Source organism: Haliaeetus leucocephalus, unplaced genomic scaffold, assembly GCF_000737465.1.
Source record: "Haliaeetus leucocephalus isolate CR32 unplaced genomic scaffold, Haliaeetus_leucocephalus-4.0 Scaffold656, whole genome shotgun sequence".
In the NCBI taxonomy this organism is placed as follows: Eukaryota; Metazoa; Chordata; class Aves; order Accipitriformes; family Accipitridae; genus Haliaeetus; species Haliaeetus leucocephalus.
In genome coordinates, this window is record NW_010973092.1 from 13,294,424 (window position 1) to 13,311,154 (window position 16,731).

Genomic DNA, 16,731 nt, shown 5'->3' on the forward strand with positions numbered 1-16,731 from the left:
TGGCGCCGGGGCCTGGGGGGGCGGGCTTACCCCTGCGCTGGCCGGCCCCGCCCCCGGAGCGCAGGGGGTGGAGCCGCCAGGGCAGCAGGTGAGGCGGGTCGGAAGCGGCGCTGCTGAGCCAACCGGCTGCTGAGCGTTTGTCGAAGCAGCCAATGGGCGATGCGGAGGCGGTTTAAAATCTGCCGGCGGTTGGGGCGCCGGGCAGTGCGGCTCTTCTCTGTGCGGTGGTGGGTCTGCGGACCGGCCTGCCCCCACCTGAGCCGAGCCCTCGTCTTCGTGGGTGCCGCTGTCCGGCCTCGGCGCTGCCGGTAGCTCCTGAGGTGAGCCGGGGGGGCTGGGAAGGCGGAGGGCGCTACCTGGTTAAAGCCGGGGTCTCCGCCGAGGGCGGGAGGAGAGGGCGTCCGGAGCTGTCACCAGAAGGTGGCTTAAACAAGGGGAGCGGCGGGATCTGTGGCTGTAAGTCTTGCTTCGACTTTGTGCTTGAGCTTTTGACTGCAAGCCGCACCGGTTAGCAGGGGGTTTTTCTGCAGGCCTCTCTTGAACGAGGAATCACCTGCCCAGGTGTGTCACGGCAGGGATGAGCTCCAGGTGGGGCTGCCTGGCTGTTCCTAACGGTGCAAGGGAGTGCTCTCATCTGTTGCCGCAGATGGGGTGGAGAAGTGGTAGTGAAGTAATCCACTTGTATAGGGTGTTCTCTAATGGTTTCTTTCTCTGGTGAAAAGGTGTCTCTGCTGGTAACTTGGCATTACTCTTGGCTGCTCAAGTGCTACAAGTTGAGCTAAGGACTGGATTGCTAAGCTAGGAGATATATGCTTTTCCTGTACTGAGGAAACAGTTAAACACCACAAAGAAGTGATAAAGCAAACCAAAGTATTAGATCTTTCTGTGTAGGATTGCTGGTGAGACCTTGCTACTTTCCCCAAAATCGTACAAGCTCCTTTGAGAATATTGGCCTGCCATGTGCACTAATAGTGCCTTCAAATGTAAGGGTCTGTAGCTAAACTACTATGAAATGGTGTGAAGTATGGGTTTGTTCCCCCTCCTCTGGGGACTGGCACATGGCAGCTATGTTGCCTTTAATGTAGTTTGTTTATAAAGTGTGCTGTGGTGGAAGAAATGACAAGAATGATTTCCTCTTTTTCCTGTATGGACTTTCCAGGGTGGTCTCATCAACCTGAAGATGGCAACGCTAATCTTTATTGACAAGGAGAATGGTGAAGTTGGTGCTGCTAAGAATCAGCTAAGACTCCCTTCAGGATCTTGTGCGTATATGCTGCCTTAAGTCAGTAGGGGATCAAGGGAAGAGCATAAATCCTGTTTTGTTACTCACTGTTTTGAACAGTAATAGCTCTCTATTATGTCCAATTATCTAACTGATTCTGCTAAGCTTACCAATTACTATAAAAATGAAAATGGCTCTGTGCTTTTATCATAGATGGGGCTTATGCTCCTGAGTTATAAATGGTGAGCAGTGATTTTTATGACAACTGGTTTTCCAGGACATGTGCTTACTGAAGTAAGCTTTAGGGTTGATATGGTGCTAAAGTTTGCTTTTTTCTTCCCCCACTCCAGCAAAAGTCTTATCTGAAAGAACACAAGTTCACACTCCACTTCCTAAAAAAGCAATCAGTACACCTCCAGCCACATCTCACTCTGTAAGAAGGGCTCTTGGAAATGTGAATAGAACTGAAGGAGTCATGAGCAAAATGGAAAAGATAAGACAGAAAAATCAGCCTTGCACTGCAAACAAAGTGAGTATAACACCCTTCTACAGGGTTGAGGTGAGGAATGGGAATGGATAGTTTATCTATTGTTGTGGCTTAACCCTGGCAGGCAGCTAAGCACCACACAGCTGCTTGCTCATTTTCCCCTCAGTGGGGTGGGGGAAAGAACTGGAAGGGTAAAAGTCAGAAAACTCATGGACTGGGATTAAGACAATTTAATAATTCACAATCTCAAGGAAAAACAAAACCAACTTCTTGCAACCAGCTGACTGATGCCTTGCTAGTCCCTGAGCAATGGCAGCCTGGGCAAACTTCCCCACCAGTTTTCATTGCTTAGCATGATGTCTTATGGTATGAGATATCCCTTTGGTCAGTTGGGGTCAGCTGTGCTGGCTGTGCCCCCTCCTAACTTCTTGTGCACCCCCAGCCTACTCACTGGTGGGGTTGTGAGAAGCAGAAAAGGCCTTGATGCTGTGTAAGCACTGCTCAGCAATAGCTAAAACAGCTGTGTGTTATCAACACTGATTTCACCATGAAGCCAAAACATGGCATCCTATGAGCTACTAGGAAGAAAAATAACTCTCTCCTAGCCAAAACAAGCATACCTACATAGGCACAAGGAGTACAACAGCTTAGGGGGTACTTAATGGCAAAGAAGTGGCTCTAGAGAAAATAGTCTGAGTTAATATCTTCTTCACATGTTAAGTATCAGGAGTTTAATATTACGAGCCTAAATGTTCTAGTGCTGTGACTTGTTGCCACTGTATATAGTACTGCACTATGTAAACTCAGCTGAAGCATTTGCCCATCTTGGCTTATTTGTGTTGAAGGTATTGGAATTTAGGCTTGACTGAGAACTGCGTGGCAGGCATGCTTGTCTGTAGACCTGTGCAGCACAGGAAAGCCACTACAGTGGGAAATTACAGTAGCTCAAATAATGTGACTTTCTCTTCTTAAGATTACTGAAAAGACTGCTGGATTAGAAAGCTGTGATGCAGTGGCTGAAGAAGACTGGCCAGAAATAGAAAATATGTTTTCTTTTGATCCTCGAGGTAAGAACTATTGGTGTAATTATTAAAATGAACCATTAAGCTTTCCTGAGTGTTGATGTTGTTGTAAGACTTTGGTCAAGCTGTTGTGGCAAACAAGCTAGCATTGCATTTCTCCAGAGTCCTTTCTTAACCGTAAGGGTGCTTGCTACTTCTGAAATACCATCTCATTCTTGTGTAAATATTTCTAGCTGCAGTAGCTGTGCTCCATATATGTAGTAGTCAGAGTCCATTATTATGGTGGCAGGAAACTAGTTCCAAATAACCATGCTATAGCCTCTTAATTCATTAAATGCAACTAGTAGACAAGTATTCAAGATGGTAATTTGTAACTGAAGAGATTCCTACTGCTGTAGGATATAATAGTTGAAGATGAAACTTGTAAAGCTGTTCTTACAATACCTGCAATGGGCTGTGCTATCTCAGTCTTTCAAAGTGTGTCCTTAAACCATCCAGTTCATGTGGAAGTGAGTGTGCAAAAAGTACTGTACCAAAGACTACTTCAGTGTTGGTGAAACATGCTGTGCTTAATGAAGTTGACTTGGTGTAGTGATTGGAAAGAAATTACTGAAAGCTCCTGCTTTACATTAGCAGCTATGTTATGCAGTTTAGTCTTTTGATAAGTGTTAATGTATGGGATTTTTATGGATAACTGAGGTGTAACTGCAAATAAATACCCTATAAGAGGGGTCTGTTGGATTGTGTTTTGGACCTGCTCCTGCTTCATTTAATCTAGGACACTGTACAGCTTCCCAGGTTACTATGCACTATTACTAAACTAGAGTCTCTCTTTCTCAAACAGACTTTGAGAGCTTTGATCTTCCTGAAGAGCACAAAATAAGCAATATCAACCTGTGTGGTGTTCCCCTGATGATATTTGAAAGGACATATGACAGCTGTGTAAACATGGTTCCTTCACCTGTGAAGATCAAGGAGACTTCATGGGAGTCTAGTAAGTGGAAATTTAGCATGATTTTCAGTACATATAGTGCTCATTAGTGGTTTGGGAGGAAAGCTAGTTGGCTGCAGTAGTGAACTGCCATTGCTGTCCTAACTACCAGAATAGCATACTAGCATCAAACAGCTTTTGGTGTATAGTCAAGCTGAATTTAACTTGTCAACCCTACTAGTACAGGTAGTTGTATCAAAGTGATGTTGCTCAGCAATCTTTTGTAGTTCATTGCTAACTGATCAGTTAGGTGGAATTGGCTTATGCAATCAAAAAATATTTCCCTTAGTCATTCAAGAGGCTTATGCTAATCCTCTGGGAGCTAGCTTATGTTGGAGAGTATAAATTCTGGGTTTCATGAGAAACTGATTTGCTCTATTTCTACTTTCAGACTTGTTACAATCAACTGCTGACTTCCTTGCTACCCTGGATGAGATCATTGACATGCCACCTCCTAATTATGACCTTTAATGCATATTCTGAATCTTCTATTGAGTTCAAATTTCATGTAGCTCTGTATTTTAATAAAGGCTAACCTAATCTGTATAATATTGGACTTTTTTCAGTGGACCCAAGATACAGGTGGTAAAATGGTGCTCTGAAAAGGAGACTATCTGACAAGCAATTAAAGCAGAGCCTTGGTAAGCTTTTAAGCAAGACCGTGTAATACAGTCTTGTGAAGCATATCCTGGAGTTAGTACCTGCTGTTTAGACTATTTGGTCATGATAGGTTAAGTGGCCCTTTAGGCCTCACTGTTTACATAACTTTATCCTTTATCCATTAAACATGCAAGGGTTTAAAACTAATCTGTATATCTAGTGTAAATTAAGTACTAGAGCTAGTACTCTTCTGGCATTTTTCCTTTCTTGAACTTGTTTTTTCACAGTGGTTGTCTAAGATAGTATATGTTGGATTGTTATGCAGTTGTAGACTACTTCACATAATGCTGTGACAATTAAAAGGCTCTCATTGCTGGGTACTGTTTGTGCTCTGTGAGGAAAGGCTGGTGGAACCTCACCCTTCAAATTATAAGAACACAAGTTCAGTTGTCATGTCAGATTTAACATTAGTACATTGTGGCACTATGTAACTGCAAGCAGTGGCAAGACCAGCTTTTCAGCTCACACTTAGAGTAGTGTCTGAAGTAACAAGAAATATGCTTTAATGATTGCTAGTTGACTAAAAGATGAAAATACTCTAGCTAAGGAATGGGGTTAATTTGGTGTGGGTCAGTGCTGCATCCCACAGTTCTGCTTCTGAGAGGCATGCCATGGCTGCAGTGTGACTGCAGGTGAAGATGAGATGCGAATGTGTAACCATGCTCCTTTCATGCTTTCATGTTGTTTCTAGGAAACCTGAAAATGCAGGCAGTGGAAGAGCACTTGTGTTTTCCAATAAGTTGTCTGTTTTGTAGGTGCTGAAGGGAATCTGTTTGCCCTCCTGTGATGACATAAGTAATGAAGGCTCCTTTTAGCCTTGAAAAGGTTAACAGGTAGAGCAGAGAATACCCATTTTCACTGTTTTCTAGTTCTGGATGTTTCCTCATGACATGTTTCATTTGCTTCACGCTTTTTGCTCATCAGGAGGTAGATGGGCCTCTTGGGAATTGTCCTGTTGCAAATTCTGACCTTCAATCTGTTAGGACTAGGAATTTGCTACTGCTGTTTCTGAGTTATCAGGCATCTGATGAAGTGAAAACATTCTGTTTCTTCCTCAAACTTGTCAGGGTACCAGCTGAAGTGTTAAATTGTAATGAATTGTACAATAGCTGATCTTTATCTTCTGTTTCTTGTCTTTGGTTTGAAACCTCAGAGAATTTAGAGGAATATAAAACTAAACAAAAAGATATGATTAAGGAAATTCTTTATAGAGATTTCAGCTTTTGGCTGATCATTAATTGCATTGTAATAGTTTTTGGTTCTGAAATAACTTGGCCATCTCAGCTGAGAGAGAAGTTTAATGGGTATATAGTCTACCAGCCACAGGAGTTAAACCGTAGTTACTATAAAAGTAAGTGACAAAATGCATCTTCCTTTGACTTTTTGTCTTTACCAGTTCAAATGAGCTGGGAGAAAACAGTCCAAGCCCAATTTTACAGAAAAATGCCTGTAATGAAGGCACTGAAACTGGTTGCACAGTGCCATCATGTGGCTGCTTGTTATGCAGCCACACAGGTAAAAATAGTCATTGGTATGCAAAATGCCAGAAAATGTGGTATGAGATCCCATAAGGAATGACACTAAATCAACATAAACGTAGGTTGTAACTTTTTGTATGTACAAACAGACATCATGTCTAGAGAGAGTCACTAGTGCTTTGTATGTGTTATGGAAGTTTATCATAGTAAAAGTTATTTTTTTGGTTGATTCAAAATATTTACTGTGACCAAGCATCTAGATCTATTATTTGAACCTCCAGAAATAAGCTTTCTGTGCCACATCCACATGTGTGTATACATGTGCACATGTCAAAACATTTAAAACATGCTTTCTAGTTGTAGGATTTCATACCAAAATGGATGAGCATTTGTATATTTGTAAAGGTGATAATTAAATGATTCAGATAAGCCTCTTAGTACTGATAGACCTTAATCTTGAAGCCCCAAAACTTGTTACTTGTAGGCACAGTGGAATGGGTGTGCAGAAAGCACAGTGTGAGTCAGGCTTGGGAATATTGTTGGTCTGTCTGCATGAGAACGAATGCTGCTACAGTGTGGAACATAAGGTAATAATACTAAAGAAACTGAGTTCACACTATTGTAATCTTTTACTTAAATATTAAATCCTTTCAAAGTCTGGGGAAAAAGAAACAGTCATAGGTTTTGTCCTGTCTTTCACCCATACCCACTTTTTTTGGTGAAATTATGAAAGGGTGTTTTGGGTGCAGAGGAACATTTTCTGTAGGAACCTTTTTTGGGTGTTTCATCTGATTTTCTACAAATACTGTCTCATAGCTGCTGACAAGCAACACAAGCCAGTCAAAGTTAGGTCTGAGTAAGAAGCAAGCAAGGTTTTAAAGATTTTTTTTTTTAGTTGTAAATAATTGAGATCAAAAAGGTATGTTTTATCACATAGCCCATCTCTGAGCCAAACCAGGAGTGTTGCTAGGAATCTTGTGTGTGGAATATAAATCTGTATTCAGCAACACAATGCAAAAATCGGTTTTCTTTATACTACCACTACAGGTAATTAATATTTAGTGTTTAAAGATTGGTTAGCTTTTTAAAGTGTTGGCCATGATCCTTTTGGTTTAAAAGATTAAAAATAAATAAATGCTAATGTCTGATTTCAGACACATCCATGACAAAACCCAGAGTTAAGAAGTCTCTATAGCAGATGAATGATAAAGTTAACTTCAATTTTGGTTAAATTTTAATTCTCAGCACCAAATTTCAGGTGACTGAGAATATTTTTGTTTCCTACAGTAGTGTACCTCATCTGGGGCTTTTTGTTCTCATTGGGATTTCTGGTTAATGCAGGTCCAAGTTTTTGCTTTTATGAAGCTTTATTTTGTAAACATTCATCAGAAGGATTCATTTGTTTCAGGTGGCTTTTATTTTCCCCATTTCATGTACTCTTCAACTTAGCTGGCTGGGGTTAAAGGAAAATGCATGTTCCTGTGACTAGCATGAGAACAAAGCTGTGATGAGACTCAGTCTGTGGCTTGAGCTTCCTGGCTGCAGTGACGAGATCAGTCACAAAAGCATAGCCTCCTAATTAGAAAATGTAAATAAACTCTCTTAGCCTCAGAGCTGCAAAACTAGCTGGTGTCAGCCCATGAAGTGCTGGCTTCCTGAAATGCAGGGAGCCTGGTTGCTGGGAAATTTGCACTGCTTCATGCTATTTCAGTTAGGTGATAACATTGACTTCTGCTCATGACAGAAAAATAACTTCCTTAACTGTTTTAATGTTGCTATAACATGTAGCTTTTTATACTCAAAGCTTTAATTTCTGTTGTGGTATTACCAGGAATACTTGCAATGAGTTCAAAATGTTGTGTAGGGTAGTGCTCAGACTACAAAAGTCTTATTTAAAACTGCTTGTAATGTTTTGGTTTACTTGCTTGATCAGTTTATGCTTCTTGCAAAGATCTGAGATATTTGGGATTTTAAATGCATGGCTGTGGTGAACATGAATGCTTGCTTGGTGGCTTGTTCTCAGTTTGAATGAGCCTTAATAGGCCAGTGTAACTGTACTGTGATTGGGAAATCTGGATTGTAACCAAGTACACAGAGCAGGTACCTTTTTAGTTGGTTATCACTCTGTAAAGCATCTTTGACAGCGTTCTGGCTGTGAGAATCACTTTAAATCCTTACCTGAATTTCTGTAAGGAGAACTTGGAGATTCATATAAAAATAATCTCTTAGAAGGCTGAGTAAAATTACTTCAATGCACATCAGATTTTATCCTGTTTGTAATGTTCTGGCAGCGGGTGGCACCATGGTAACAGCATGTATTACGGCTTCTCACTCCCACAACCTGACAGCTGTGGTGTGATGATGTTTGCCTTTGGTACATCATGCACAGTGCTGGCATCTCTAATGGGTTTCATTGCTTCATTAATGTGAAATGGAGGATAAGAGTCAGCACTAAGGAATTCAGTGTGCCTTTACCCTGTGACTGGAGGGAATAGTATATCAGCCAAGGGCATTTTTATCTTTCGTTGTTTAGAAAAAACAGAAATTAGAAGCCTGGAGGCAATTGGTCTCTCTAGGGTTAGCAAAGCCATGAATCTTGTAACTTTTAGTTTCACTATAGTTTTATTAGTGTTAGCAAAGTACTGTATAGAAATACAATAATGTCCTTCTAACTAGCCCCAAAGTGGTACTTGCTGTTCTCCAAGAAACACAGACACTGATCACATCAGCATGTCTATAATGAGGTTTATATACACAATATATATTTAGTAACTGGTTGTTTGGGATCTGACTCCAAGCATGTGTTTCTGCATACAACTTTGCAAAGCATGTAAGAAAAGCATAATTGATAAATTTACTTCTAACTGCAGTTTGGGAGAAGTTAAAAGCATGGTGGGCCTGTTGTGCTTGAATGATCTACAAAATTAGAGGGAAAAGTTAAAAAATATGCCTAATGTGTATTTTCTTGCAGTCAGATTATGAAGAATGCTGGGATGAGAAAGGAGCGTGCAAAGAACTTACTGGGGTGACAACTTACTGGGGTGGGTGTTTTGTGCTTTTCTAACAGGTGAGGTAATCTCTCCCAGTTAATGAAGTTGGAGGGAGGTTCATGGAGCTGAAGGCATACTTCTAGCTCTTGATATTGTGTTTGGTTTTTTTGTGCTAGCCAAATTATTTCCATAAGCTGTATGGAAGGTGGAGCCTTTGGAGGCCTTCAGATGTTGGTCTTCAGTGGCTCAGGCTGGGCTTCCTTTGAGCACTTCTGCTCAAAATATATAGCCAATGGGTAAAAGCATCTTGTAAGTCCCTCTGTATCACATAGCCAGAATTGTTACAGGCTCTGGTGGAAGTGATTCCCCTTTCTATTATTCAAGGGACAAAACTGAGATTATTATGCGTAGGGAGAACATGTAAAGACTGGAAGAGGGGAGAGCTTGGAGTCTGTAATATATATATTTACTTAGAAAACTGCTCTGAGTCAATACTTTTCCTGCAGCTATGAATTCTTTGCTTAAGGGCATATATCAGGCATGTCCTTTATGTGTTTGATGACACCGTCTGAAGTGACCTGAACCGATCCCAAATGCTAACTTTGGGAAAGTTTAAACCAGGAACAAAATTAGACTTTGTTTGATCTCATTATGACTAGTAATGATGATTTACACAGCACTGAAAAAGATCTAAGACCCAGTCTGCAAGGATATTGCCAACTGAGATGCTGAACTTGTGTTAAGAGTTGCTGAGGACCTTTAAGATCAAGTAAGATGGAGGTACTGTTTTGGTGATGGAGATTCTTTCTCTCGTATCATTTTTCAGTTACTTAAAGCAGAATTAGAGATGCTTCCTTTGAGATGGTATAATGATTGGTGTAGCTGTACACAAACAGATTTGAAAGAGGGCAAGGAAAGGTTTTTTTTATGGGACACTGAAGATTCAAAGAATAGCCAGAATGATGCAGGGTGATAGACATATCCTTCTTGGTGACAACATTTCTCTCACTGTATCTTAAATTTAACTTCTAGGTCCAGTGTGGCCTTAGCCACAGTCCCTTCAGAAGTAAACCTGCTCCAACATGGCCTTACCTATGGCTGCAGTCCCTCCAGGGGTGTACCTGCTCTGTCATGGGCTTATCCATGGCCACATGCTCTAGCATGACCTCATGCACAGCCCCTGATGCTTCAAGGTGTACCTGCTGTGGCACAGACATAACCACAGCCATAGATGCTTTGAGATGTACCTGCTCTGGTGTGGACTTACTCACAGCCACAGATGCTTCAAGGTGTCTTGCTCCCATGTGGACTCATCCATAGATCACAGTCCCTTCTCCTCAAGTTCACACTGCAGTTCCAGCCTGTCCATTACAGCAGTGATGCCCTGGCCATGTGCCAGCCCAGGCACATCGCCATTGCTGTTATCAAAATGTTCCCAGGCACAGCAGAGTAAGATAAGGAGTACAGCAAGCAGTGAAAGCAAAAAGCAGCCACTAGCAAGCACTAGAGTCTAATACACAGTAAGGCAAGCAAGCCCTATGGCGAGCACAGGAGCTTGCTGATTGATAGCTAAACAGCAGTAACAGCTATAAACTTGATCTAGCACATTCCAGTCAAATTTGCCATTATCTTGTATCCTTTGAGCCCCATGTTGGGTGCCAAAAAGGACCCAAGTTGTGGTTTAACCCCAGCTGGCAGCTAAGAACCACACAGCTGCTTGCTAACTCCCCTGCAGTGGTGGGGTGGGGTGAGGAGCTGAAAAGGCCTTGACTCTGTGTAAATGCTGCTCAGCAATAACAAAAACATCCCTGTATTATCAACACTTTTCAGCACAAATCCAAAATATAGCCTCATACTAGCTACTGTGGAGGAAATTAACTCTACCCCAGCCAAAACCAGCATAATAACCTTCATAGATCTTAAACCAGCTACCAGAATGTCCCAGAAAATGCTGACTTCTGACCTGAGAAAAACCTTTATTACCTTGCCATAGCATTGAGGCATGTTCTGGCAGCAGTGTCCAGTGTAGATGGCACTCATACTTCAGCTCACAAATGTGGTATTTTGGGGTTGAATATTTTCCTCAGGAAGCCAACTCCTGGAGAAAATACCTAACAAACAGCTGGTTTTGAGCTATTTAAACAGGAAAGAATCTTTTACTTTTAATGAAAAGCATTCAGTCTGGTTTCAGGTATATGCATTTAGTTTCATTTTCACAATTAACCCTGAGCCTCCTTGATAAAAATGTCTTTTGGAGCTGAACTGTCAGACAGCCTCTCTTTGTGGCAAGTGTGTATTTCCAACTTGAGGAAGGGTCCTGCAGAAAAAAATAAATGCATGGTGGGGGCAGCTCTGTAGGTAAAGACTTCATTTCCTCTGCCTAGCAGTCCAGAGGTAAAACAGCATCACAATTAAGCATTGCATCACCTTGAGGTGCATGCTGTAAATCCAGCCTTTTACAGCTCTGCAGCCTTGGTTGAGCCCTGCCTTCGCATGGGTGCTCAACAACCCTGTGAGATCCGCTCCAGTCTTTCCTAGAGACCAGATCCTGCATCTTCTGCTCTTTCCTAATTCAAACAAAATCTCCATGAACAAAACTTTTAGAGAGCACTGAGTAAAACCAGGCATTTCAGAAGTGCTGCATTCAGGAGGGGGTAACTGCAGCTCATGTGGGCACATCCAAGCCCCCTTTTGATCTGTTGAGCCTTGTGGCTTACCCACCACAGTCCTCTGGCTCTTCTCCCTCGCTGAGGAGCCTGTGCTGTCCGGCCTTTTGGCCCCTGGGCGACTGCAAGTGCTGGAGGAGAGTGCTGCGGGCGCAGGGCCCCTGCCAGCTCTGGGGGAAGAGGCCGTGGGCTGGGCAGCTCCTGCCTCAGCACAGCTCCTGCCTGAGGCTTCCTGAAGTGGGGGGTCTGGGTGGCTGGACCAGCGGCCGCACGGCTGCAGGGTGTTTCTTCTGGGACGGCGGCCTCAGCGTTGTCGGTACCTGTGAGGTGTGTCGCATTTGTGTGGGATTTTGAATTCTCCTGAATTGTGCTCTAGCACCACCTCGGGAACCCTACCTTTAGTCCTGGCCTTTGCTTCACAAAGTAGTGAAACTGTCATGTCTCAAAAACCAAACTGCTGCACAAAGTCTCTGCAGAGCGAGCGCAGCTGAGCAGTACTGGTGGGAGCTGCCGTTTTCCTGGTGCTTTTTTCCCCTGTCGCGGGCTGAAAATTAGTTGAATTCTCAGGTTTGGTACTGCACGCGTGGTGGGAAAGCCCATGGGGTGAACTTCATGCAGTGGAGGCAGAACTGGGTGTGGTTGAACTGGGGAGGTGGGACTGGGAGAACTGGGCTGTCCTCACCACAGCCGTGAGGTGGGAGCGCCTGATGCTGCCAAGAGAGACAGACCTCGTCCCTTTGGCATGGGCGGCTCTTTGCTGTGGTGGCACGAAGGACAAGGATGCCTTTCTGGAGGAAAGACCCCTCCTGCCAGACCGCTGCCTGTGGGGAAAGCTGGGCCCTTTTTATTGCAGTGACGATCACGAGCTATCTGTTGTGTAAGTCCAGTCTTCATCTGCGAATATAGAAGCTAATATTTAAATATGGACATGTTTGTATGTACTTATCGCAAAGAGAATTGTTCACAATTCTTATAATGTCATTAATATGTGCATTGACACAGAAGTCACAAGGGAGGGCATTTGCTGTCTGGCGAGGTGTTGAACTTGCCGCATTGCCGTTCAAACAAGTCTCCAGCGGACGGCAGAGCCAGACCCTGAGTGAAAATGAAAAAGTCAGGGTGGGAGCTCTGAAGGATGAGGTTAGAAGGCTGATGACACGATTTGGGTTACTTGAGGACAACATATTTCACCGGTGAGAGAGGGCATTGTCACTGTGAATGATCACACAGGACGGCTGTGGAAGGATCTAGAGACCTCGGTAATGGCATCTGAGGGGCTCCAAGTGTGGGTGCTGTGGAAAGCCAAGAGGAGAGGGGGGGCAAGGACATGGCCGACAGCTCTGGGTGTGAGGAGGGGTAAAGGGGGCTAAAGGAGCCGGGGAGAGGAAGCAGCACCCCTGCACCGAGCCCGGGGGGTGAGCAGGCAGGCTGGGGATGAGGCTGGGGATGAGGCTTTTGGCAGTCAGGGTTTTCCCGCCCGCCCGCCAGCCGTTCCGCGCAAGCTGCGCCACTAGAGGGCGCCCCCGCTGCCGGCCAGCGTTTCCTAAATGCCTCTTGTGGGGGCGCTGCACGGCCGGGCTGCGCCTGGGCCCCGGCAGGGGGCCGCTGGAACGCGGGCACCAGCGGTGAGCGGGGCAGGGGCAGAGCCTGTGCCTTACGGCTTCCGCGGCCATTGCTGCTCCGCGGGCTCTGCGGGCCACGCAGCCGCGGCTGTCAGCAGGGCTTCCCTCCGCTTCCCATTCCCGTTGCTTTCTACGGCCACAGCACTCTGGGTGTGTGACCTGGATCCCAGTAAGAAGACTTCTGGATCCTGATTTACAGACCCTTGTCTTCCCCGAGGGCAGGGAAGACCCTTTCTTCAAAAACCAAACAGATGTGTTTTCTTGTGAACTGTGACAGCGTGATTGCTGTGCAGCAATGGAGAGTGTCTTTTAATATTTCTGTCACTTTTCTCTCAGCTGCTGCTGCTGCTCAAATTTCTTCTGACACCCAAGCAAGATACTGCCGTTAATCTTCTGTAACTAGCCGGCTAGGATACTGAATATTAGTGGGTTTAAGCAAAAATCCCTGGAAACGTTCCCATTCCCCACAGTGTTTTTTTCCAGCTGCGGTGTGAACATGCACTCAGAAGATGGAGAGATGAGCTGTGCCTCAGCGGGAGCACAGGGGAGAGCAAGCAGAGTTCCTGCAGACATGAAGTGCAGATCATCCCGTTCTTCCTTCTCTGGTAAACTCCCAGCTATCCACAGAGACACAAAACCAATGCGTGCCTGTCCCTGCATCGAGGGATGTCCCTGGGACTGTTGCAGGGAAATCCCAATCGTGGGGCCCTGTGGGCCCTTACTGCTCTCCAGAGCAATATGCAGTTCTGCAGTCCGTGGGGTGAATAATGTGGCCAGCCTTCCTTCTGAAGGTGTGAGAAGTCCATGTGGTGAACAGGTCCCTGCTGAGGTCTGAAGAGCAGCACTGAATAATTCTGCAGGGCAGTGATAAAACGGCTGCTCCACGCGCTGCTGAATCATCTGGCTTGAGAGGGACGGGCTGTGGCATGCAGCAGATCTCAGCAGGCACAAACCCCCTCTGTGCTGGGATGTCCCCATCAGGGGATACCAGCTTTCAGCAGAACTGTTTCCTCAATAAGAATATTTTCTTTGGCTGTTGTTCCAGTGCAGGTTCTGCAAAGTCTCTATGACTCAGCTTTGGAACAAGAAAAAAACCAACATAACAAAACCAAGCTTGAATCAGTTGTTGTTTGGCTTCAGTTTTCTGTAAGCCAGGTGAGCAAAACCATTCTAGCTTCAGGAATCAATAAAGTAACATTGTGTTTAGCTAACCGTATCATCTTGTTCCTTAATCAAATACAAGGTGCTGCTGGAATTTATTAGTTCAGAGGGTTTTGCATTTCATTCAGCATGGTAGCAACCTCCTTTTAAAAATCTGATTAGCCAGAATTGGGGTTCTCTGTACCTGCTGCTTGTGGAAACTCCAGGCAGGAGAAATAAATTGTGATTCTCTCTGATGGATTCTGTTTGTTTTCAGGGAATGTACCAAGTTCTGTTCATCTAAACATACCCAGCAGCAAACAGTGAGTGACGGTTTCTTTGCTCTGAACCTCTTTTCAGCTTGAAAGCTTTGTCCATACAGTTTTCTTCCTAAGGCTGTTAAGGTATTGCCTAGTCCTTGCCCATCTCCTTCCTTCTTAAAAAAAATACACAACCCTTGAGAGCTGTTTTTAGCAGCTGCATGATCCTTTGTCTGGAGTAGAGCCTATTATGTTTCATCTCCTGGATTTTGTGAAGGAGCTTAAAAATTCTTTTTAGGTATTTTAAATTGTCAGTTAAAGTGTCCCATTCTTATGAAAGCAAGACTTCTAATTCCAAAGCTGACTTACAAAATCTTACTCTGTAAAACTTAGGAATGAAACTTCATTTTGTAAATGCAGTGTCCCCTGGTTCCAGAAGCGTGCTGACCTATCAAACTACGTGTGAGAGAAAAAATCAAAATCAAATTGGAAGCATTCCTGTGGGAAATTGATTCCAACAGCACAGCACTTTTCTAAGAATAATTATTCCACTGGAAGGTGTTCAAAACTTGCAAGTTGCAACCAGATACTGCATTTTGCTTTTTACCTTCTACCCAGTATTGCCCCAGCCTTTTTTTCAGATAAGAAGTTCTCAACAGCTTCTTTCAGTGTTGGTAAACCTTCCTCTGAAGTGTTTTGTTCTTTTGTGCCCATCTTCCCACGCCTTACTCTGAGTTTCTTTTGAAACTAGGAAGGATTTGGAAATGCTTTGCATTGAAATCTAATTGCCTTGAGGAAGCTCATGTTCTACTTCATTTGTGTCCTGGTTCCTCAACCTGGTATATGTGACCATGCTGTGACTCTTAAGTCTTTTGCTACAGTGGTTTGCTGCTTTCTAGAAGCTTATTCTAAGAAGAAGCAGAGGGCAAGGGCCTTTTCTAGTGCTGGAACTCAGCCAGTTCTGTCTGTCCTTCTCCAGGTTTTTTTTTTTTTGGTCAGTTGGAACTAGCATCCTATTTTTCTGATTAATACAGAGAGCAAAAAATTATTTTTCCTCCTAATAGCTTCAACAGTATGCTTGAAACAGAGGCCAACATACTAGGAACCTGATGCACTATCTGTGGAACAGCTAATTCTTTAACTATTTTGCCCTATTTAGGAGTCTTCGAAGGTTGGTGGGAGTTTGTTACCAGTCTAGGGTCTCGGTGCTTGTGCAACTCTCTGGGCTTAAGGGCTGAGTGTTATTTCCTGGTACAGCAACTGGGAATGCAACATGTCTGTGTGATGGACAATACTGTCAAATATTTAGACTATAATGTTCAAAGCTGTCTGTGTGACTTCAGAACCCAGGTTCTATTTTTAGATGTAGCTTGTGTGCCTGGAGGTACACCTACAAAAGGACCTGGGCCTCTTTTTTTACCTGTCCTCAAAATGCAGATCCTCAGAACTCCTGCCATAATGCTGCTGAGCTGCAGTAGCACTGATGACTTATGGCTCTTCTGTTTACTCCAGATGAGTTCTCTGATAAGCATCTGTTTCTAGGCAAGCAGCTAGTCTTGTTTATGCCTAAACCCTGCTAAGAAGTTCCTTGGCCTCCTTGTTCTGTGGAGGACGATGTGACAGTGTTTTCAGAGCAGTTTCTTCTCATGTGGGACGCGGGCAGAGTAGGATGGCAACTGAGGAGGAGGTGTTGGTGTTTCTATTTCCAATAGCACAGTACTCATCTGAGTGCGTGAGAAGCCAGTGTTCAAATTTCAGGATGCTCGAGGGGACTCGAAATCCCAATCCCAGCTGAGTTATTCTGGAGGACTCTTCTCAGCTGCTCCTCCTGAGCAGAAGTGCTCAGGAGGCTTCAGTGTGCCTGGCCAGGGTAGGGACGAGCTGGTGGCTTGGTGGTTAGGCTGCTTCTACAAGAAGGAAAACTGGTTAGAAGACAATCCTCTGCATGGAGAAAATCTTCCGTCCTTTGGGCAGTGGTCAGTGAAGAAGCGTCCCTTTTCCTCACTGTTCCTGCCCGGCTGATGCTCTCTGCTCTCGGGTCCATTCACTCTGGTTCTGGACGTCCGGGTCCGTGTGCCGTGGCTGGGTGTCTGCGGTGGAAGGGTTTGCTGTTTGCTGTCCCTCCTGCTCAGGGCTGACTCACTTCCCGCCTTCGTAACTGGTTTGAAACCTTCCTGTTTTCTTTAACTTCTG

At 44.2% G+C, this 16,731-nt stretch overlaps 1 protein-coding gene across 3 annotated transcripts; it reads left to right on the forward strand.

Moving 5' to 3' along the window:
- The first annotated feature begins 21 nt into the window (after positions 1-21).
- On the forward strand, positions 22-4,263 carry PTTG1 (pituitary tumor-transforming 1). 3 transcript variants are annotated; one of them, XM_010579114.1, is made up of 6 exons: positions 22-88; positions 1,160-1,262; positions 1,573-1,751; positions 2,683-2,776; positions 3,576-3,725; positions 4,114-4,263. In XM_010579114.1, the coding sequence occupies exons 2-6, from the start codon at positions 1,181-1,183 to the stop codon at positions 4,191-4,193; spliced, it is 585 nt and encodes a 194-aa protein (XP_010577416.1). In that variant the 5' UTR covers positions 22-88; positions 1,160-1,180; the 3' UTR covers positions 4,194-4,263. The 3 variants fall into 3 exon arrangements, with proteins under 3 accessions (XP_010577416.1, XP_010577415.1, XP_010577417.1); XM_010579113.1 differs by lacking the exon at positions 22-88 and adding an exon at positions 251-320; XM_010579115.1 differs by lacking the exon at positions 22-88 and adding an exon at positions 343-456.
- The last annotated feature ends 12,468 nt before the right edge of the window (positions 4,264-16,731 follow it).